At 39.4% G+C, this 25,508-nt stretch overlaps 1 protein-coding gene across 1 annotated transcript in view; it reads left to right on the plus strand.

Moving 5' to 3' along the window:
- The first annotated feature begins 1,081 nt into the window (after positions 1 to 1,081).
- syt6a (synaptotagmin VIa) overlaps positions 1,082 to 25,508 on the plus strand; it is an 84,552-nt gene continuing 60,125 nt past the window's right edge. The window contains exon 1 of the mRNA XM_026153692.2: positions 1,082 to 1,322. Coding sequence (XP_026009477.1) covers positions 1,166 to 1,322 — 157 coding nt within the window. The 5' untranslated portion in view covers positions 1,082 to 1,165. The remainder of the gene's footprint in view (positions 1,323 to 25,508) is intronic.

Raw genomic sequence — 25,508 nt, forward strand, 5'->3', positions numbered from 1 at the left:
TCTTTTAACCCTTACCTTACTTGGCATTTCTGTATGGACAGCAAAGGAAGAACTTCATTGCATAGAGAAATGCTATTTCTTCTGTACATATGACAATAAACACTTTGTTTGCTGAGAGGCACAGTAAGTCCAAAAGTTTGAGCTTCGGTTTTGTATAATTTTTAGTGTGAAATGAATACTGTGTTACTACTCCACTGGTATCTGCTTTGTGCACAGTTTATAGATATCTTGCTAACCAAGCTCAGTAGAAGTTTCGCTGATAACACATCACTCCACATAAATATGATCACTTCTGGTTCCAAACATGGTGGCAGCTGAAACTCTAGCTGTATAAACTGCTGGCTATTTGAGTTTGTATTTTAGAGTATAAACAGTGCATGAGTGTGTATCAGTAAAGTAACCATTTGAACACATTATATGGAGCCCTGCTTACTCACAAAGAGCTGAACCATCATCATTACAGGTCATTAAGGGATCACAGTTGAACTGATAGGGGATTGTCTGTGGGACGGAGACCTGGTAGTTACAGGTGGTTCAGCTCAGGGGAAATTCGTGTCAGGGGAGTCTCTGACCTGCAGGGACCAGCCATGTTAGACAACTTGAGAAAAACAAGTCTTGTGGGTTTTTTAAAAGTCTGTTCACACTCAACGAATGTGTGGTGGCATAACAGCCAAAGGTGAGGGGGCTTGAAGGTGTCATCAAGCTCTGACATTTTATAGTATACAGTACGCAGGTTTGACTGAAATCAGTGTTTGTTGTTTGACTTGCTTTCCTGCTGTCAATGTGATGCAATCATTCTGCGCTTATAACACATGGGGATAAATGTGATTAATTAAGTCTACAAAACACAGTTACACACACACATGGGGAGCAGCACAAACACCAAATGTTTATGCACTAAAAAATATTGGTCCATCTTACACACACGCACACACAATGTTGGGACAAGCTTACACACATGAACACACAAAGAAAGTGAAGCACACGCATGCACGCACACAAGAAAACATGCACACACATTCGAGAGACGGCAGAAGAAGGAGAAGAATCAGCCTAGGACGGAGACAAGTTGCATTTATCTTCTGCATGCCAGCCTGCTGCGTGTGTGCGTGGGAGTATTGGTCCCCTTGGATGAGCACACGCGGCTGAGGATGCAGCTGGGAGCATGAGTTCTGACAGAGAGGAGTATGACATGGTCTGTCAGAGAGCTGTGACCCTAATTGTTGACCTCTGCCTGCACAACAGCACATCGTTGGATCAGGACACCTGTCAGGATTTCCTTTTCCTATTGTCTGGCCACAGCTCTGACCACAAAGAACCGGGTGAGTAATATCATTAGCTCTTGATGTGCACTGGTTGTAAGGCAGCACTTTCTCTCTGCTTTGTATGGCTCCATGCTCATTTGTTTCCAAGAGCAGAGCTAATAGTAATGGATTTTGTTTGTGAATGCTTTTCTGTCATGCAAAAGTCGAAGAAAGCAGCAATCTGCTTAAACATGTGCTTGTCCTTTTCTATTTATTTCCCACATGTATGCTCAGAGATAGTTACTCGGACAGGGCTTTCACTGAACACTCGTGGCCATTTATATATCCTTAATGAGTTTTTGTGACCTCAGGGCAACAGGGAGCAAAAGGTTTATAACAACAAAACAAATTCCCATTGACTCATCAGTTTGCTCCAGAAGGCAGAGTTTCTTTACTGTAATGGATAAGCCTTAAGACTGAGTGATGCCCGGTGATGTCCTGAGCACAACAGCTTACTATCAAAATAAAATAAAAACATTTTCAGGCATGTATGGTTTATGCCTCTAAATATAAATCTGAACACATGTAACTGCAGCTTGTGGAGAAGCAGGATAGTCGCGCGTTTAATCTGTACGGCAAAGTTTCGACATAATAAAAAAGGGGATTTGACTTATTCATGAGGGCTGATTTACACATCTGTTGCAGCCTTGTGCATCTGTTGCTCTTGCACTTGTAGTGGGCTTCTCCCTCTTTAAAGGAATAATCCCTCTCTTCAAATATATTTTAAATGCAGCAGCTCGACAACAGGCTCCAGCATTTGTGTGTATTTTTTCCCTGCTACAAATTCTGGTCATGAGAATTTGCAGTTCAATCTAGCAAATATTGCATGAGTTTTCTAAAAGCGGGGGAAGCTTGATTTAATTTACTTACACTGCAGATAACACTGTCAAATGCACCAGGGTGTTTGAAGGATTTGTTGCTTTATAGATTTAGAAAGGCAGACTTCCCTGAGGTCTCACTGTGTGAAGATTTTTAGTAAATGGGATTTAAATGTTAAATGTCTGTGTACAACATGAAGAGTGACACGATTTATACACTTTTACAGAATAATTTGCATGAAAAATGAAGCAAATTCAAGCTACAGAAGAACAGATTGTTTAAAATAGGAAGTCTATCAGGACACTATTTCGCCGCCAATTTCCATTAACTGTTGCATATTGTTTATCCATAACCCCAATTTGGATTCTTTTTATAATCCATCTGATTTCATGTTCCCTTTTCTAACCAGAGAGTTTTCCTGCAAGTTCACATGCACTGCATTGAGCTTTCTGTGTTTGACAGAAAAAAAAGAGTCTTTAGATTCGTCAGCAGGTGCAGAGCAAAGAGGAAATGTTATTTGTTGCTGCTTTTATGGAAGATGGGCCCCTGCTCAAAGAGTGCATGTCACACCAATCCTGACCAAATCCACTGTCACCTCACATCATCCTCAGCAGAGAAATTGAACGTACATCACAGTGCCACTGGCATCTACTACCGAGCTGTGGGGACATTACATGCCATTGCATGTTATGTGGCCATTGATGCAAATTCCTTCTGCCACAAGGAAGCTAAAGACAAGCTGCTTCTGATAGTGTTGGAGGATGTGTAGGTTGGGGTTGAAGAAAAGGTCTTGTTTCACGTATTTTTGTGCAACACTGATTACAGCAGAAAGAGAGATTTGAGTTTTTGTTCATCAAGATGACTTACAATGCAGGATCGTAATAAAACTGACATTTAAATAAAAGATTTTTGACAGATTTTATAGGTTCAGACTGAAGTGACAACTTATTCATCACAAATCACAGTAAATAAAAAATTACACATATTACTACCATGTAATTGCCAAAACGCGATCTGTGGTCACACATTTGTTCATTCAAAATCCATACAAAGCACACACTGCAAGGCACTTTATATTGTAAGGCAAAGATCCTACAATGACATGGAGAAAACTCCAAGGGTCCCCCATAAGCATGCAGTTGGCGACAGTAGGAAGGAAAAACTCTTCTTTGATGGGAAGAATCCTACCTTGTGAAAGAGAGCTAGAAATGAATAAAAACTAATTAAACACACAGAGTATAAACACATAGTGAGTGAAAAAAGACGAGTGAAGATGAAATACTCCAGCAGTCTAGAGCTATTGGAACAAAGCTAATGGAGGGTTCAGGGTCACCTGATCCAGTGTGAATCCAAACTGGGAGCTGGCTTTACAGAAGAGGGGTCAGGCAGCTGAAGGCTCTGCTACCCATTCTACTTCTAAATAGCCTAAGTACCACAAGTAAGGTACTGTAATGAAATCAAACAGAGATCACAATTTAGTTTTGCTAACAAATCAGTTGATAGCCTAATTTTTATTTTGTTTTTGACATATTTGTTCCAATTTGTAAGAAAATAGGAATGTTTTTTGTTTGTTTGTTTTGTTTTTTCTGTGAATTGCTCTTCTTATTTTAACTCAACTATTCCATTTCTTAATTGATCAGTAAATTAAATACACACAAAAACACATAAGGCTGATTTTAAAAGTGCTACCACTTGTCATATTGGGGCGGCAGTGTTTGAGCCTTCACAAACAGTACTGAGAAATGCTATTGTTTGAAAAAACGTGCATTTTTTAAAGTGCAGGGGCATGTTTACAATTTTGCTACATCACCTCTTTTTAGAAACCTCTGTTCTTCATAACTGTGGAGATCAGCTGGTTTATTTTTAAAAGCAAAATTTCGCTTCCCAGTCTTTTTCTTCGGTATTAGATCTCTTCTTTCTTCATGTTTTTAATAGTTATTGTGTCTGTGAAGGTTCTCAATCATCCAGGTCATGGTACTCTAAAGCGCTTGGAAAGAAAAATGTCTGAGAAGGTTCTCAGGTTCTCTTTTCTTGGAAAGAAAAGCTTCCTGACTTAAATGGTAAATGGTAAATGGCCTGTATTTATATAGCGCTTTACTAGTCCCTAAGGACCCCAAAGCGCTTTACATATCCAGTCATTCACCCATTCATGCACACATTCACACACTGGTGAATGTGTGCGTTTTCTTCAAGAAAACTTCTTTAAGTTTTCTTGAAGATGTTACACCTCTCATCCAAGAAGCTTCTTCAGTTCTAGGGTCAAATGGTGGAGATTTAAGCCCTGTGGGAGTGTCCCCCTAAGAGGGACAATGGACCCCCTAATGATCCTCTACCTAATCACACGAGCCAAGGTGTGAAAACCGGTGTAGGTCACAATCAGTGATGGTGATGGTAATAGTTATTGTGAATAATATACCATTAAAGGACCACACACCACATACGTTTTTCACCTCAGCTTAGCCCATTTTAACTGATCTATGGACAAGGGACAGCAGCTGGTTTTTATGTAATTGCATGGTAGAGTTGTAACTTCTATTTGTTGAAACAAACACGCTGTGTTTACACTCAGTGGTTTTTAGAAGTGTTCCTGTGCTCACACACTAATTTCCATTGCAGAATCATGTTTATGTTTAACCCAGTTCTGTCTGAGGGCCCAAAGATTCACTCTTGGTTTACAGCCTTTTCCCTGGGTTTCTTTGGGTTCTCTGAAACTTTAGATAACATTACGTACCACAAATGAGAACCACTAGAAACCTAAGTGTCTGAACCCTTCCCCATCTTTACTTTAGACAAATTCAGCCTCTCTGGGATGCTTTTTATAAACATTCATGTAACCTGTTCATCTAATAAGCTACAGTGGGGCAAAAAAGTATTTAGTCAGCCACCGATTGTGCAAGTTCCCCCACCTAAAATGATGACAGAGGTCAGTAATTTGCACCAGAGGTACACTTCAACTGTGAGAGACAGAATGTGAAAAAAAAATCCATGAATCCACATGGTAGGATTTGTAAAGAATTTATTGGTAAATCAGGGTGGAAAATAAGTATTTGGTCAATAACAAAAATACAACTCAATACTTTGTAACATAACCTTTGTTGGCAATAACAGAGGTCAAACGTTTACTATAGGTCTTTACCAGGTTTGCACACACAGCAGCTGGTATTTTGGCCCATTCCTCCATGCAGATCTTCTCGAGAGCAGTGATGTTTTGGGGCTGTCGCCGAGCAACACGGACTTTCAACTCCCGCCACAGATTTTCTATGGGGTTGAGGTCTGGAGACTGGCTAGGCCACTCCAGGACTTTCAAATGCTTCTTACGGAGCCACTACTTTGTTGCCCGGGCGGTGTGTTTTGGATCATTGTCATGTTGGAAGACCCAGCCTCGTTTCATCTTCAAAGTTCTCACTGATGGAAGGAGGTTTTGGCTCAAAATCTCACGATACATGGCCCCATTCATTCTGTCCTTAACACGGATCAGTCGTCCTGTCCCCTTGGCAGAAAAACAGCCCCATAGCATGATGTTTCCACCCCCATGCTTCACAGTAGGTATGGTGTTCTTGGGATGCAACTCAGTATTCTTCGTCCTCCAAACACGACGAGTTGAGTTTATACCAAAAAGTTCTACTTTGGTTTCATCTGACCACATGACATTCTCCCAATCCTCTGCTGTATCATCCATGTGCTCTCTGGCAAACTTCAGACGGGCCTGGACATGCACTGGCTTCAGCAGCGGAACACGTCTGGCACTGCGGGATTTGATTCCCTGCCGTTGTAGTGTGTTACTGATGGTGACCTTTGTTACTTTGGTCCCAGCTCTCTGCAGGTCATTCACCAGGTCCCCCCGTGTGGTTCTGGGATCTTTGCTCACCGTTCTCATGATCATTTTGACCCCACGGGATGAGATCTTGCGTGGAGCCCCAGATCGAGGGAGATTATCAGTGGTCTTGTATGTCTTCCATTTTCTGATGATTGCTCCCACAGTTGATTTTTTAACACCAAGCTGCTTGCCTATTGTAGATTCGCTCTTCCCAGTCTGGTGCAGGTCTACAATACTTTTCCTGGTGTCCTTCGAAAGCTCTTTGGTCTTGGCCGTGGCGGAGTTTGGAGTCTGACTGTTTGAGGCTGTGGACAGGTGTCTTTTATACAGATGATGAGTTCAAACAGGTGCCATTCATACAGGTAACGAGTGGGGGACAGAAAAGCTTCTTACAGAAGACGTTACAGGTCTGTGAGAGCCAGAGATTTTCCTTGTTTGAGGTGACCAAATACTTATTTTCCACCCTAATTTAGGTATAAATTCTTTACAAATCCTACCATGTGGATTCATGGATTTTTTTTTCACATTCTGTCTCTCACAGTTGAAGTGTACCTCTGGTGCAAATTACTGACCTCTGTCATCATTTTAAGTGGGGGAACTTGCACAATCGGTGGCTGACTAAATACTTTTTTGCCCCACTGTAACTGAAAGTGAGATGTTGTACCAGGTGTCTTTTTAACATACGGAAATGTATTGGTTGTCAGCCCCTGTACAGACTTTTGGGAAAGTATCAAATTCAAACTTAGGATACATTTTTCTAATTTCTCAGATTTCTATCTGCTTTTAATTTCATACACAGATTATAATCACATCTTTAACTGGAAAAAAATAGCATAACCTGAAAATTTGTAAAAACGGTTGCAAATTGGTGGATATTTTTCATTTAACATTTCACACATCTTCATCTCACCATTTAAGGAAATATGAGAACTGAAAAAATGAATCTTTTTTCTCCCCTGTGTGCAGTCCAAAAAAGGGCACATTTGGCTTGCAGCTGTTTGAAAATATCTGCAGCTATCATGCTCACAGCAGCAAAGCCATTTCACTAGAGCAAATTTCCCTCTAAGTCCCCCGCTGTCAGCTGAGCGTCCCTTCAACAGATTCAAACAGATTATGACAAAATAAGAACGACTAATTAGAAAGTCTGAGACTCCAGTTCCCCTGTCCTGATGTGACTGGGAGATAATATGCCATTTTATTTATTGACCAGTTTGTTGACTCTTAAGCTGGCTGATAATATCCCAAACAATGCTGGGTATTGGTCTGGATGCACCTGCTGTGAAAACCAGCACATGACTTTTTAAACGAGATAAATTAAAAGTCAGATCAGAGTCTCACACTCTGCTGAGTGAACATTTCCCACTAATCAGCTGCCTGCCTTAGATATTGATATTCACTCCAGAGCCCTGATTCAGGTTACAAAGCATAACCCTTAAGCCTTTGTAGCGCCTAAATGGACGAATGCACCTTCACTCATCCTCATTACTAATTCCACTGTCATTATCAGCCGCACTTTCAGGTGTGTGGGCTTGAATTGACGAGGCTTACTTTTTATCATGTTATTTCTCACACGGCTGTCTCATCTTGAGGTTTATTAAGCAAGACCTCGGCTGGCAGAGGACATTAGCATCAGTAGATCATTCATTTAGTTCCCAGTGGCCTGCTTCTCTCTGCCTGTGATATTTGCAGGGATGGTGCATTGCAGGTTGATTCCAAAACAGAAAAACAAGAACATCAAATTAACTGCTCTGTGGAGATTAGAACCCCAGCCGAACCAGCGTGCCTTTCAATAATTCATACCCCCTGTATACTGTCTTGGTGTATTATTGATACAACATTTCACTGTAGACCACAAAAGAAGGCTGGAGACAGCGTCTGTTCCTGTTGTGAGAGATAACACTGGGGAAAATGTCTGTCTCAGCTGTCAGGAAAAGACCAAACGCCAGTCCTCAAAGGCTCGTGTCTTTACTGCTGTAATCATTAGAATAATAAAACATTTTTTTCATAGCTCGCACTATCCGCTTGTAACCCCTCCTTTGCACTTTGAAGTCTAAGGAGACATAATGTAATGGTCTTTGGTTTGCCTGTGGTTAAAATCACACAGACATGGCACAACACTGGCAGCGGGTCAGTAGGCTTTTCAGTATGTGGAGGAAATGATGACTGGCGATGTGGAACACATTTTTCATTAAAATTAATGCACTAAAGACAGAAGTCAAACACTGGCTTGAATACCAATAAAGGAGTCTGTGAAAAGCATTGTAAATGAGAATGCCTTCATCTCTTTCTCGGAAGACTTCTTCTGAGTTTCCCTCCCCAGCTTTTTTTTTTTAAAGCTCGATGGCAACTGGGATGACCCTGAAGGTGCTCATTTCAAGTGATGTTTTAAGCTCCCCAGATGAACAGCTGTGGCACTATTATGAATGTGAATCTATCTCCATTAATAAATGATCAGAATCCTTCTTCTGGGACTCTGTAGCACAGAGAACTCCAACAGCTTTCATTTACCTTTGTGGAAGTGTTTCATGGTGCTCTCCCTTACAAAATGCATCAGTGTCATTAATGACAAAAAGGTTTTAGAGGATGAGTAATGCAGAAACCTGCTGTGAGTTTCTCAGGTTATCAGACTGTGCAAGCATTCACTGAGGTATTGAGCAGTAACATTGGTTTATTGATTAAAGAATCAGGCCCCAAGTGGGCGCAGTGGTGAGAGGCTCACAGGATGAGGCGAGACACAACACAGGATGAGAAAATCTTTCTTTTTTTTGTACATCCCTTTTGCCCCACTGAAGCTTAACGTTCTAGCACAAGCTGGCACAAATATACAGCAACTGAGCACTAACTGACAGTTCGCTAAGCCTCACGACTGCTGCTGCCTGTCAGGCTTTCTGTTTTTCGCACAGGGAGAATTTACCAACAAAATTCATCTTCGCTTTTAACCAACAGTCCCAGATTTCAGACATAGGTGGGTAAAAGCAGGCATATTTCACAACTGTCACAAGGTAGATAAGCTAATGTGATTCTGCACACCATCTCCTCATCACCAAGCTGCAGGCAGACACCGTTAGCCACTTGCTAGAGACAACAGTGAAGCAGCTAGCAGCTGAGGAGTCAGGTCAACTTAAAGGGTGAGGATAAGTCAGCGGTGTGAGTCAATCACTTCTGGTCAAAAGTGTGCTCCTACCTCTTTTTTGAAATTCAAGCCTGGAGTGTGAGTGATTTTAAGGCGGCGTGAGCTGCTACGTCACATCGGCGATTCAAATTAAATATGCTTGGAAGCTACATCGAGGTTTTTCCGACTGACAATCCGACTCTGCGCCTCTGAGGGGGCCGTCCTATTATACGTTCTTACATCTCTAGCTGCGCTCATTACTCCCAGATAAAGATGTAGCATAAGGAAATTTGCATTATTCATTAGATTGTTCCGATTGGATCAGAGTCAAACGTCATGAATAATGATAATCGAATGTAAATAGCTTCCGAAATAAGCTGCTGGGGGGACAGATGCGAATCTGGACTGTAAAAAAAGATGGATTTAAAGACACTTTTGGCAAATAAAATGTCAAATGTGCAATATATTAGCAAAGATTTCCCAAAGGCTAAAATACCACAGTACCAAGCCAAGGATGGAGGGCTACACAAGAGAATATGTGCATCAAGCACTGTTTGTAAATGTAATGTGTCATTGTAATGATATTTATAGTCTTGGTGAAGTCTTGAACTCCTGGTGAAGTGACATTTTCTAAGGTGTACTGGTCAAATTTACAAAGGTTTAGCCTGCTGTGTGGTCTTGTTCCAAGCACCTTAAGATGACACAGGATGACATGAAGTGGATGAAAGAAATTTCCAGTTGTGCAATTCTTTGGGTCTGCGGACCAGTCACACTTTGTGAATGCTGGTCTTAAAACAATAACTCTGAGAAGTGAACTTCCAGATTTGCTAACATGTTGCGCCTGCACAATCTGAATTTTTATATTAAAAAAAGATTATTGTCTGTATTTACAAAGACAGCACAGTGAACAGATTAACTCTTTCTTTGCAATCACCCTCCTTCATATGTTTTTGCACATGTTGTTTTCAGCACTGTGGCAGAAATCCAACATCCTGCACAACTGGGGTTCAAAACCACAAGGTAGAGGAAAGAGGATGTTAACTTTGAACTCTATCCTGAAAATAGTAAAGCCTTGGCTGGATGATACAGTATTACAGATCTAAAATCTAACTGGTACTTTAAACTTTTATACCTGACTCCTTCTCATTGACACACACATCTCCAACTCTTTCACACGCTTAAAGCATGCGTGAAAAATCCTGCAAAGTGAATGTGTTAATTGCTAATAATAGTGAGTAGTTTTTTAAAGGCTACACTTTTACTCCACAGAGCAGTTTGCTAGTTACCAGAGCGTGGTAACAAACATGTTGGCTATGTCAGCATAAAAAAGCGGTCGGGTATTGCGAGACGATCTAAATTCTTTGCAGAAGCTAAGAGAGAGAAAATCCTGTTGTTCTTGTCTTACTTTCTCTCTTTGTTTTGCTTCGTTTGACTCTTGCCTCGCAGATGTCAAGCCCTGCTCGTTTCCATCTTCTTTCCTAACTGAGCCTCAAGTATCTCATCTCTCTCAAAGTTTCACTGGCTGGTTCGGTTCATGTTGCTGTTTTGTCATAATGGCTGTTGAGCTGTCTGTCACGGTGAAAGCTTCGGGTGTGTGGGGCCGACACTCCTGTCACGGGTAGTGTCTACACCATCAACCACTGGCAGGGTTGATGGTGTAGACTCAGACACGGGGCCTGTACACTTCATCACACAAATTAATGTGCAGGCTTGCTGGGTATCGCTAAACGGCTGAACTCCGTATACACTATTGTTCCAGAAAATAAAGTCAGAAGTGCGAATAAAGGCACACGGAAAATTGGAGGGATGTTATCGAAAGACGTTTTTGTTTTTAATGTGCATATTTCTAACCTGTCTATGATTGTCATTACAGCCCAAGGTAGTCCATTACAGTAAACCACTACACCAAAATATTAGCCCACACAGCCTACTGTTCAACAGTTTTACACAGCCTTTAGATAACTTTCCTAAGTGAAGTTATCACTCAGCACACAGAAACAGTTTGCATATTTCAGAACTTTTGTTGAGCTGTCTGAAAAGTTGCATTTGAAACTACCTGCCACATAAAAGTAACCAAGGCTATGCTTCCCTTCTGCTGAACTAGCAAGATGGCTAGATGCTAAGGACAAGAAGGCTTCTGCAGCCACAACTTTACTGATATCTGTGTGCAGGAACTCACGAAAGAGAGAGAAAATAAAAAGAAAAGGATGTGTGAGGAGTGTCATTATTTGCTGATTTATTGAATGAGTATCTCAATAGTGTCAGCTCTAAGACATGCAGACTGCACAGAATCACAGGATAAATCTGATGTTATCTTGTTATCTTGTTATCTAAGAATGCCTGTAAACAATAAAAAGCTCTCCTTTTCATATGGAAAAGAAATAGAAAAAACTTATAAAAGACTTGCATAAGATGTGGCCTACTTCATATAGTGAATCATATAAGGCTTATATGATTTACTCATGAAAGTGGCCACTTTCTCATTACTTTTATATATTGTTTTAGGAAGTATCCAAAACATAAAAGTTTCATTTATATAATTTTTCCAGGGATCTCTTTTTTCACTCTTGTATGCTTTTCATACAAGTTTCACACAAGACAGATACAAGCTTTATAAGATTTATTTAATATATATCTGTTCCATATAGGGACTTTCACTGGATTAAAAGCAGATACCTGAGGCTCCATTTATTTACATTTATTTGTCTGTGTATAACTTTACAGCTTATCAATGATAATAATGATAATAAAAATGTAAAAAAATGTAATTAATTTGCTCCCATATGGCCAAAATATGTATTTCAGTAGGCTTAGTCACAGTAGTGTCTGTCTGCCACTGTGGCTCTGGATATTCATAAATTTGTAAGTTATAGTGTAACAAAGTGTCATTTTTTTGGTTAGGTCCATATTAATTAACGTTTATCTTCAAAACAATTTTATAAACAGTACAGTGCTTCAAACGTACACAGAGGGGTCAGGTTTTGGCCCACATTTGCATTCAGAAGTGCTTGAATTGTCCATGCCATAGATTCAAAGGACACATTATCCTGAGAGTTTAGCCAATATTGACACGATAGTATCACACAGATGTTGCAGACCTTTCTTTTTCACACCAGTGTTGTGAATTTCCTGTTCCACCGCATCTCAAAGCTGCTCTATTGGACTGAGCTCTGATGTCTGTGGAGGGTAGTTGAGGGCAGCAAAATCAATGTCACATTCAAGAAACTAGTTTGAGATGGCATTTGACATTGTGACACGGTGCGTTATCTTTCTGGAACCAGCCAACAGAACACCAGTACACTGTAGCCATAAAGGAATAGATATAGTGAGCAATAATACTCAGGTAGGTGGTGGTTAAATGATGTTCAGTTGGTGCTAAAGTGGCCAAAGTGTGCCAAGAACCCTACCCCCACATCACTCCACCAGAAGCAGCCTTAACCATTAATTAATCCTCAATCTACCAACTGATGTTGCAACGGAAATTGAAACTCATCAGACCTGGTAACATTTTTTACAATCTTCTATAATCTGTTTCTGAGATAGTTACACAAACAACCATGTCATAGTCAAAGTAGCGTAAATCACCTTTCAGCAGAGTGTCTCAAGCTGCAAATGATACCAAATGCACTGAACTGCAGGCACGTGACTGGCTGATTATATTTGTGTGAATGAACAGCTAAGCAAGTTAACCTAATAAAGTGACTGGGGAGTGCAATTCTGCACAGTTTAGAACCAGACTTGGTTGACATTAATGTTTGTATTGATAAGTTATGGGTATGATTTTACATAGCTTGACAACTGCAGAATGAATCTGATTATATCTTCTTCCCACCATAAAAATTCCTGCAAACATTACTTGAAAAAATTACAAAAACAATGTTTATGTTTATATGCAACAATAAGCTCAACAAAGCTGCATAACTTCAAATATGTACTGGGTTAAAACAAAATACCCGAGGGTCCATCTGTTTGACTCTCTATAACTCTCCACATCTGAAAGAATGACACTTAGCTCAAAGGCACGTCTTCATTTAGGCCTTCAGTAGTATTATTAACACATTTTAGATACTTTGTCCCCATGTTGTTACATAATGTGTTTTTTACTATGTTTAATCACAAAAGTGTGTGGCTTCCACTATGGATCTGTATATTCATGAAGATATACAATAGGATTGGAGCATAATAAAAGGTGTCGATGTTTTAATCACAGAGGTCAAAATGAATTAATAATCCTCATCTGACAACCAGTTGTAGAGTACAGCACTTAAATGGAAATATATAAACACTGTAGGTTTTAGAAATAGTTTGTACTGTAGTTCCACAGAAATCTGTCACTTTTTACAAATCTGCTCTTTCCATATTTCACTGGGAAACTTTTACTTTTTACTCCACTGAATTTTAAAAGTCTGTTTAAATCAAATTTGTCTCAATACATCAGATAAGATATCACTTTATTGTTCCAGCGTCTGAAATATGAGAATTTGTTGCTTTGTAAAGTAGAGTGATTTCTTTGTCATGATCTTTATTGTTTTAACATTCGGTAAAGGGAAGAACATGAATATTCTGAAACTGGTTCTCTCAGATGCATATAGACAGAGAAAAAAAATTGTCTTGACTTGCTTTGGAATTCAACAGGATTTCACTGCTGATTTCAACACTGGTCTGATCTTTGAGTAACGAATATAGACAACCTGAGTAAACCAATAAAATGCAAGCATTTGCATTTGACGTGTCTTTATTGACCTGAGTGGTAGCTAGAAAATGTAGTGCTTTGCCTTCACAGGCTTGGAAAAAGCAAAATGTTCCATTCAGTCATGTGTCATATTTATGATCAATCCTAAAGCTTCCAGCAGAACATTGCAATAAAGTGTCAAAGGTCGAATTCTAAGCAAGGATTTTCAGCATCAAATTATTCTCAGGCTGAAGGTTGACACAGCAAGGTGCGTGCCAATGCTGTTTCACTGGTACCCAAAGGAGATTCAAGCAGACCAAATGTGAGCACACCATCAGATCAATACATCGAGCTTTGCTTACCGAGGGGTAGAAAAACATCTTCATCACAGGAAGATAGTTTGCTAAATAAAGAACACGAGCAGTCGGTATATACTTTGGGTAGGACAAAGCAGCAACTCAGAACTGGAAAAAAGGGTTCTTTGTTCTTATGAATCCAAGTTAGATGTCACAAGAAGGTAAGCAGGATGCTGCAATAAATCAAATCTACAGTAAAACATGGTGGAAATATTGAAGCCTCGGGGTGTTTTGTTTCTCTGGAGTTGGACTCCAGCACTGAATCTACTCCACTTTATCCACACAGAAGTAACACTGTGGGGGAAAGTTTATATTATTGGAGGATATTAAACACAAACACACCTCAAGACTTTTTAGACTTCCACTAATTCTTCAGATGACCAACGTGTGCTGACTTTAATCCTTTGCTGTCACCAAGATTAACATTACAATTGTTCCATTGAAGACTAAGAACACTGGGGTTTCACAGTGTTGTGAAGTCTTGTAAAGTCCCTGTAGTGCCTTAGTGCTGCTGTTAAAGCAAATGATGGGAAAATAAGTACTAGTATAGCCTCAAATTTTAGCTTTAAATTCATGTGGGAGAAGCTCAGAGTAGAGCTGCTACTCTTCCACACTGGCAGGTGACTCCTGCATCTGATTAGGATGCATCCTGGGTCAGGAGAAATTATATCTCTTGGCTGGTTTGGAAAAGTGTTACTTTTCCCCTGGATGAGCTTAGTAAGTGCCCAGAGAGAGAAATGGGTCTGGGCGTCTCTGCATAGACTGCTGCTCTTGCTACTCGGATAAGCGGCAGAGGATGGATGTCTATTCAAACTGTTTGTGTGTGTGTATTGTGGGATTTTTTTTAAACATATCTGCACAAATTGAATGCCACTGAAATGCTGCTCTCGCCCTGTCTTACTTACTCTGTTAGTGTTTGGAAACTGAGTTGTATGGATCTCTTAGTGCCAAAATAGTGTTGTTGTTCTCACACGTGTCATGTTTGACCAGAAGAGGTCCAGTCAACACCAGGGTGTGAGCTGCTGCCTGTGGGTGCAGGATGTGAGATGTTTTTTTTCCCTCTACTAAAATTGTAACCACCCACAGGCAACGAGACAGTAATGAGGAGGAGGTTTACTACATTAAAACTTTACTCACTAATTAGATAGACGTTGCATGCATGGGAGACTAAATTAAATACAAATGCTTAAGGGACAAACCAAGGGTGTAATGAGCATGCAACACAGCATTGTATCATACTATGATGCCAGCAGCGTGATGAATTCTGCCATCGTGTATTATGACATTGATGGAAGATGTTTTTTTTGATTTATTTTAAGGTTCAGCCAAAGGGGAAGGGCACCATGTTATATATTAGTCAGTAAAGTCATCCACTACACAATGTGTAGAATATCTTTTTTCTTTTTCTTTTTTAGCTTGTAAACTCTTTTGTATAAATCCTGTTTGTGAGCTGCCTGAAAAAGTGTTAGTCAGTAGACCTAGAACATATGGTGCCGTAGGCCCTCCATCCGTTCAGACTGTATCTTTCCCATTTCCTGGAATCTCTGCTGCTTCCTATATTTTGTGTTTTCACTTATACTGCCATTAACAACCCCCTGAGGTAACATGACCCACAAGAAGCACAATCAGGGAGATGGGGGAAGGACAAATTGAATAACAACCTCATGACAAAAGACACAAAGACAGCGAAAAAGGTTGTCTGTGTGTGCGCGCTCATGATTTGTGAGCATGTGAGTGTGTGCAGCTATATGTGTGCTTTTTTTGTGGGTAAGCAGGGTCACGCTGTTTGCAGAAGATGAGGCTTTTGAAGAGGGGGGTGATCATGTTTCATTAAACTATAGATAAAATTCGATTTTTTCTTCTTTTCTCAGAACGAGGAAATAGAGCTGCAATTTGAGGTTGGTTGTGACATTTCATCCTGTGATTATATTAGCACCCTCTGCAAAGCAGCCACTGCATGGCTTGAAATGATGTTACCTAAGCTGACAAGAATTGATGGGATGACCTTACAGCTTGTCCACCGGTGGAAAATTGCTCCGTGGTTTCGCTGTGAAACAGTGGAGATGTGAAAAAGCCATGCAGAACTGTTGCATTTTTATCTCTCATATTACATCAGTGGAGCAACACCAGACTGACGTGCAGGAGATCAGAGCGGTAACACGTTCTTAGAAAAACCTCCAAAACATGAAGAAAATCTGTCTTATGCGAAACATACAGTGGAATACACAGCAGATTGAATTTTTGACGTACAGCCAAATAACAAAGTAGATACACATGCTCTAGGGGCCTTGTTTCATTATTCATCAACACATGCATCCATTAAATCTGCATAACTCATTTATTTGGCAGATGCAGTATGAAATGCCCACATATAGATTATATTGTATGACAAAATTACTTGAAATGGATTAGTTTTGAGGCAGAGCTGGAAGGTTCTCCCAGAAAACAGGGTAATAACAAATGTGTGGAAATGCAAATAGAGAAAAGGAAACTTTTCGGAGAAATAAATAATTCTGACAGAAGCTCAAACAGGTGAGTCCCAACTTCTGAGATGCATTTTTAAAGTTTTAGATAGAAGTAGACAGACTGGCGACCTGTCCAGGGTGTACCCCGCCTCTCGCCCTATGACAGCTGGGATAGGCTCCAGCACCCCCCGCGACCCTGAAAAGGATAAGCGGAAGCGAATGGATGGATGGATAGATAGAAGTATAAAATACAGACCTTTAAAATAAGCTTAATATCACTCATCACTAATTTTTCTCTTTTGCATGTTTCAGATCATCAAACAAATATTAATATTAGGCAAAGAATTTTTCTTTTTTAATGTAAAGTGAAGCATTCCCAGTATAAGTGTCATAAAAATGTATCTAGCCTAATGCAGGTTGTTTGTTTCATGAATAAGAAACTAATGAAAAAAATGTATTTTTGGTTTATAGGTGCTCCGATTACTTTTTGGGCAACATGAATCCCAGTTTCACTAGTAGCCTACCTTGTGCAGCCATATGTAAAAAAAAAAAAATCATTTCACAGCCCAGTGCTGTTTCTTGGGGTTTGTTGTGCACCTGACTGTGCCAACGTATATTCATCTCGATGTACTCTACTTCTAATACTTACAGTACATAACAGCAATGGATGAAAATGTGCTGCAATTCTCATTTTCTTCCACAGACTAATTTAATAGTGAACTGAGACTGCATTTCAGCAAAATGCTTTTCAAATGCTACATGTTACATGGATCAAATCAAAGGCTCCTTGAATGTGACTGGTCAGCAGGAATCAATATACAGAAAAAAGAAAAGCTTCCAGTCCTGCAAACATATTCTTTAATACTTGCGTACATTCATATGCAGATGTCTGTTTATAGAAATGAATATGTAAGTGACAATGCAGTTCCTCAAATGGCCACAAGAGGCTCACTCTAAAATCGATGTCATGATTTTACAATCAGTTACGAAAAGACTGCCCTGTTAAAAAGTACAACACGAACTACATGTTTACAAGTACGTTCAAAATAGGTCAGCCTGTGGGACTCTGTGGACATCTCTTCTGTAGAGGAAGAGGTATCATCAAGATGGTTTTTGGTAAATGTGAGATGAGCCTTTGTGTTCCTTTTGGTCAGCAGAGGTTTTCTACTTGAAATCTCTTGTTGTTCTGGGTTCTTTTGTTCTTAGAGTAATTCTGGTCGCCCGGTCACTCCTGGGAAGGCTCATCATTGTTCCAAGTTTTCTCCATGTGTGTATGTGGCTCTCAGTGTGGTTCACTGCAGTCCCAAAACCTCAGAAATGGCTTTGTAACCCTTTCCAGACTTTTAGATGTCAGTGACATCTTTATTTCTCAGGTGTTTCTTTAGCTCGTGGCATGATGTGTTGCTTTTTGAGTTCTTTTAGCCTGCTTCACTTTGTCAGACAGATTCTATTTAAGTGATTCCTTGATTCAAGAGGTCTACCAGTAATCAGGCCTGAGTGTGTTCAGTGTAGCTGAACTCAGTTTTCCAAAAAAAAACAAACACTTTTAATGAGAGTTAATTTATGATTTAACAAAAGGGGCAATTAGTTTTTCACACCACTGTATCTTTTGGCTGGCTTGGGAACGCCTTGGTGTTCCCCTGGACAAGCTGGAGGAAGTGGCTGGGACGAAGGAGGTTTGGGATCCTCTGCTTAGGCTGCAGCCCTGGATATGCGGAAAACAGATGGTCAGCAGACACTGTCTGTAATAGCTAATCATGCTGTCTTAGGCCTAACATCCCTTATTTGAGTAACTGAACTGGAACTGCTGATAGAGCTGTTGGTACTTTTGAAGTACCAAAGGTGCTAATCAGCAAGTGCTACTACTGTACATGCTACAGTATTGTTGGTCTGTTCGGTCATGCTTTTAGCTGTGAAATTAAAATGATATGCTTGATTAGTTGATGAATTTTAACCTGTTACATGATGTTTTAATGAAACTGTGATTAAAGATGTAGGAGTCTGAAGAAGTACTTTGTTGATTTGTTTAATTTATGCTCTTGTCACTTGGCCTGTGGTTTGAAAAGAAGAACAACCAAAACATTCCAGGTCCCTTTGGACTCTTTTTACAGTAACATATTGCTAATACTTGGAGGATCTGTTGATTTTAAGCATTTTTGAGTTGCTGTAAGTTGTATTTATTCCCAGATTTATTCATAGCTTGCACTATAAAGATACTGCACTAATCAACTGGTGTAAAGTAAAAAAGGATACAGGGCCCTTCATTTCTGCCATCACATCTCTCATGTCACAGGGACACTGACTATGGCCATAGTCTGTGTCCCTGTGACATGAAAGGTGTCATAGATATATGTCTATAAAATAGTTGATTACATGGACACTGGTAATATTATATTAATTATTCTCTCTTAGATAACAATTAAGTATACCAGTGTTGTAATATGAAACAGGTTAAAAGTGTTGAGTATTACAGAAGTGAGACACCTGATTTTACAAGCTATCAGTGATGACCTGGGGGTCATTTATGGAAATTTCACTCTGTAAATATATTTTACAGATGGTAATTTTCCCCCCGGTAGAGCATAACCCCTTCTATGACAAGCTAATCCCCAGCCAAGTGTGTAATTAAGAACAGCATTAGATATGCTGGGAACGTACCACACGTGTGTGACATGACGGTGAAGCGGCAGCCTGTGTCACCAGTGTGGTAACTAATCACCCGTCACTGGCTGTTACTGACCAAACACGCCCACTGATGCATTCAATGAGCTAAGTCTGATGAAGACGGAAGATGAGCATAACTAGCGTAGAGCATCATTATTAAGCATTACCCCTGACAGTAACATGTGATGTCTGTCACATGGACGCAGATTCATCTACATGAGACTGCGACACACCATGTCATTTAAATGTAACAGCAAGGCCGGAGGGAATTGTCAAGGTTTGGAGCCTGCGGCGCAAACCAGCGTTTGTACTGCTGGATCCATATCACATCACATCATACTCGCTTCAGTGTAGCAGAAATGGCAGGTATATGTGAGGGTATGTAAGGGAAATTCTACTCAGCAGTCCTTCCAACAATGATCTTTTGAGTCTTTTAAAAAATTAAACCACAACCTGATTCGAAGAAACAAATTTTAAAAGACAGGGTTTCGTTTTGTTTTTTGATGATCGGATGAATAACGCTGAAGATAAATCTTCTTGTATATAAGCACACTGATGCTTTTTATGCTGTGCCAAAGTGCCCGCAGACCACACAGCAAAGCCAGTAAATCCCCTCATGCTGCCTTCAGTACTCAAACATCCTACTTATAAACTCACCAAACTGACTACAATTCTGTTTTCCCTTCTTTTCTTCACAGATAACGACATAGCATATTTATGCCAACTGTTTTGTAAACACTTCACTGCTGATATCAATGTCTTCTGTCCTGTCTAATGCTTGTTTTTTTTAGTTTTTACACATTGTCATTTGCTTTCATTTTGTTTGTTATTGCTTCAGATTGGCTTGTTTTGTTCTGTCGCATTGCATTAATAATAGACACATAAAGCTGATACGGTGTGTGTGTTAGCAGACACTTGTGTATACACACACCCAGCAGGCACAGATACGGGCGCTTGAATTATTGGCCCACTCATCACAGGTCTTTAATTGCAACGGCAGCTTCAGTCATGGTGGTCCATTACTAGCTAAACATACACAACTCTCAGTCAGAGAAACACTGAAAATAATATCACATGTGCACTAAAACAACAAACTAAACACAAACTGCTAATTCAACTTCCATCTTTAACAGTCCCATCACTCCTTATGCCATCAGATGACAATCCTTTCCAATTACTATACATAAAATAAATCTTTCCTCACCACCTCTATGGGATGGGAGTTTTAAATTACTGGGATGCAGTTATCATTAACCTACATCAAACCATCCATTCATTTTCTGAACTGCTTATCCGATTCAGTGTAGTGGGAGAGGTTGGAGCCTTTACCAGCTCTAAAGGGGGCAAGAGGATATGCCACCGGTTCATCATGAAGCTAATACACAGTGCAATCACTCATTTTTGCAGCATTTAAACTTAACCTCACATTTGTGTCACTGGACTAGAGCACTTGGAAAGAACAAACTGAAAAGAGAAAGGCCCCAGCTGGCCGATGCTGGTTGGCTAAAACATGTCGCACTTTTGCTGTGAGGCACTTGTGCTAACCACTGCACCACCAGTAACCTACATGAAATCTGACTTTCAAATGACAGGGAATGATCACTTGTGTCATGCAATCTTATGAATTGCTGGTTTCTGCATAAAAAGAGAAAAGCAATCTTAAATAGCAGAATGAATAACCAGTACTTGCCATTGGGATTTGGGTGTTTAAGCGTATGCTTAAGGTCATTAGTTTGACACTTGGTTTAGAGCAGGATTGGAAATTGGGTTTCTAAAAGTGAAACACTGATCCAAAACAAAAGAGTTAAAGATGTTAAAAAACAGAAATGAAGGGAACTAGTGAGTGAATATTGGGTTCACCACAGGAAATGATCATCGCTTACATATAAATGCAGCATTTCAGCTTTTGAGCAGGCTGCTTTCTTTGGATCCATTTCCAGTGTTGCAGCATTTCATGAAACTACATTAAAAAGTAACTTTATAAAATACTTGGATTACTTTGTTGGAACAAAAGCCATTAGTCTTACAAGTTAACAAATAAATTATTTAGTTTCAAACAAGCAATCTTCTGCTCTTAATGTGGCATAATGTAAAAGCCTTTGCAGTGCTATATTTTTGCCATATTTTACTGGCCCTGTTGTTCCTAATGTACAGGTAACACATTAGAAAGTAACTTCATAAAATGCTTAGATTGGTTTGTTGCAACAAAACTCATTAGTCTTGCAAGTTCAATTAAATAAGTTATTTAGCCTCAAACAAGCAATCTGCTGCTGTTAATTATTAGCCGTGTTTTATTGTTCCTTTAGAAAATCCCAGACACATTTGCACATTTGCACAGATTCTGTTTCCCTCCCTCTACTTGGCAGCTTGTTGTTTACCAGTGGAAAAAACCCAGTCTTACTGTTGGTTCAGTGTGTGCCATGTTTGGCTCTGGTGGTGATATAGCAGTGAAGAGTCTTTACCTTTGCAGTACTTTGAATTTGGCTGATTAAAACATTCAGTAGTTCACAGCAAAAACGATGTGATTGATTACTTGTGACGGTACTAAAGTCATCAACAAGTTTAACACAGTCTACAGTTCAGCTTGTAGCAGATTTTTCAAAGTGGGGACAAGTTTTTTTTTCTCTAACATTATCATAGCGCTGACAGTGACTGAATCGCCTTTTCAAGGATACTCTTCACGTAAATCCACTGTGGGTCCACTGCTCTCTAAAAATATCCATCACAGCGAGTGGGCTCTGCGTACCAACAGGCTCTGCATGTTAATGAGGTTGTGTTCATCATGTAATACAATGCAAAGATTACACATTAAATATGGAGGTATACGTGCAGATAAAGTCTTGGCGGTATTTTGAGAAAGACTGAAGACAGAAAGTGTCAGAGCTGAGGAGCTGCCCTGCATTCAGAGTGGAGTAAGTCAGTAAGGAAGGAAATACAGAGTCTCCATGGACTCCTCAGACAACTAGAAGGAGAAGTCTTGAAATACTGCCTCTCCTGACTTGATCGGGGAGCAATATTTCCCTCTGCGACTCTGCAAAGAGCCTCGGTGCTTAACCTTTATCAGCTTTAGTACTAAGCACTGATTCCTTTATACCTTTGGGTATTCTTCAGCTGGCAGGTTGTTCCACAAACCTTTGTCAACTGTTCTATTCCTTTTTGTCACACATTGCAATTTACAGCAATAATAATGGCAGACTTATGAAACAAAGATATTAATAATTTTGAGAAAGGTTTAGCTGAGATGTGTCTTTTTCTTGGTTCTGCTTTGCAATATTACGAGTGTTGCATTGCATAACTGAGTGCTGTCAACATAATTTCTATGTGTTTTAATTTTAGGGTCAGAATTTGATCAGTGACATCTACTTGGCTAATTAAGCTAATGAGCTGGTTGAAAACTGTAACTTAGGCTGACTTATTAAATGATCCAAGATGATTTAATTTTCATAAAGAGCCTTGTAAAGACTTAAAGGGTACATTTGAGAAAAAAAAAGGTCCTCATAGGTCAGCATGTTCATCAGCTATTCATTGATCCCTGGGGAATGTGAAATCAAACTGTGAATATTTAGTAGAACTTTCTATTACAGCTCAGTAATAACATAGCAATAGCAGGGCAATGAGATAGGAAGAAGGAGGTTATACAGAAATAGTAAGTTATTAACTTTTAATTAATAATAATAGCTGAATAATCTTACATTGAAATATATGTATTTGGGTAATAACAGGTCAGAAATTTGGGGTAATAATGTAAAAAGAAACTACTAATTCCTAATGAGCAATTAGTAATAATATAATTTGTAATTATATAATTAAAAAAAAAAAAAAAATATATATATATATATATATATATATATATATATATTATTCTCAATATGATTTATATACTAATTTGTAGTAGTTATGTCATAATAATAAGGTAATATTGGCTGATGTTTTGAACATATATGGAAATTCCTGTTTAATAATGCAGGAATTAATTCCACTTCATGTCAACAACGTTATTCTGTGTTTGTTTTCACATTATTACCCTCAGTTTCTGACCTGTTATCACCCAGTTACACAAATTCCAGCTGTAACCACTGTTGACAAAAGATAATTACTTATAGATTACTTGAACATTACTTTAGCAATTGAGATATGTAACTAGTAGAGCAGCAAGGTAGATGCATGTCTAGCTTGCTGACTGCATGTCTTATCCTGTCTTCCTTCATCTGCTGGGACCCCAACCGGTCCCAGCAGATGGCCCCTCCCCTCCCTGAGCCTGGTTCTGCCGGAGGTTTCTTCCTGTTAAAAGGGAGTTTTTTCTTCCCACTGTGGAGTGCTTGCTCATAAGGGGTCATATGACTGTTTCTTTTTTCTCTGTATGTATTATTATTATGTTTCTATGTCAGGATTCTTAAAAAATAAAAAAACTAGGTGAATTCTTCCTACTAGCCGTGGCATCGGCAGATCTGGTTTATCTGTATGTTAAGCTTCTGTGCGCTTGTTTATTTGGATTTGTAAATAAATAAAAAGCAAATAAGCAAATAAAAAAACATCCAAAAAAAACACACACACAAACAAAATCAACACAATATTCTCACCTTCTTTCTAAACTAAACTAAACTACACATCCATGGCTGTATTTTCACTGGGATGCCATCGGTTCTGTTTTGACAGTCTCTGTGTTTTCAGAAGGAAACCTGCATTTAACATTGTTTTAGCAAGTACAAATCAGCTCTGGAGAAACATGATATTTTTTTCCAGTGTAAAAAATTGATTTCAGAGTTTTCAATGGGAATGCTGACAGTTTGAGATCTTTCTACTGTAGTTTTGGTGATGAACTGTATATTTGGGAGGTAAGCAGTACTTATCACTTATAATACACAACTACACACTGTAATCTATCCTTCTATAACAATGACATCTTTTAAGTAGGCACTGTATGACAGAGAAAATAACATGATGATTTTTGTCCTTACTCTCACTGAGGCAGTGGTGCATGTCCAATCCTCTGCATGCTCTTTCCTTTTCTCCACTCTTGCCTGCACATCATGAATGCAACTCTGCTAACATCTCTTGTTTAGCCCGTCTTCTAGCATTTTTCATGTTAACACAGAGTTTTAGGTCTTCCCTGCTGACGCATAAATCATTTCACAGGGCTGGCTGAATTAAATCTCCGCAGGTAAACACCAGAGGGGATTTTAATTTTATTTCAGAAGGATCAGACCCTGGAGAGCCCAGTTCTCCAGCCTGAACCTACTTCCCTTTGAACTCTACTTAGATTTTTTGGGCTTTTGGCCATAAGTAAATCCAGTGTATCTGTGAGACCTAAGAGGACAGGAGGCTTTTGATTCATGGTTTATTTGAAGAAAGAATGTGCTGAGCGCATCCCAAATGAGGATTGACCTTGGACTGATACGTCTGAGCAGTTTTTTGAAGTTATGTATGTATTCAGGCCCTTCTTCATCCACCAGAAGCACTGGGGTCACATAAATCCTCCTTAAACGTTTATCCACATGTGTCACAAACCAGATTGGATTCTCAGGAAATTGAAAAGATTTAAGGCAAATAAAAAAATAAGAAGTTCTACACCTATAAACTTTGTCTAAGTCTGACTTGTGGGGCTGTAGTATGTCTAAATTGAGCAAATCCGCATCTGCTTATTACAATTTAAAGAGGGGTCTGCTGATGGGTTTGCAAACAGGGATTAAAGGCTGTATTGTTATGCAATTCCACAAATACACAAACTGCTGTCAGATATTCAGTTAAATTGTGTTAAGAACTAAAACTTGCATGGTGAAAAAAATGGAGGTGGACCAATAGGATCACTGCTATGTCCTCTTTAAAACAGAGCACACTGTACCAGGGCACTCTGACATTTTCAGGATGAAGAGAGAGGTAAAGAGGTGAATGAGCCACAAGAGCTTCCCCCAAGAGAATATTTAGGCTATGCTACGATTCTATGAGAGGCAAGTAAATGTGTTGAGGGAATTAAATGAGGCGGCTTTGGAGGAGAAACGATTCTCTCTGTTCGTAAAGATTGTGGCTCAGTGTGCAAAAAGCATTCATTTAGTTCCAAAATCAAGCAAATCCAAATTAAATAGTAAATAAAGAAAATTAAATCATTTATATGAAAAGTTTGCCAATACTGATCTGCTTTCTCAGATTGCAGATAGACAAATAACCCAGACTGATGTTCCGTGGTTCACGACTCTCTACCTGACATTGAATGCTCATGCATTCAGGTGCATCACGTAAAATCCACCCAATTTGTATGGTTTCCGATTGAAACAGAGAGTCTTTGTTGTTATGATTAGACT

The sequence above is a fragment of the Astatotilapia calliptera genome, chromosome 20, assembly GCF_964374335.1.
Source record: "Astatotilapia calliptera chromosome 20, fAstCal68.1, whole genome shotgun sequence".
Lineage (NCBI taxonomy): Eukaryota > Metazoa > Chordata > Actinopteri > Cichliformes > Cichlidae > Astatotilapia > Astatotilapia calliptera.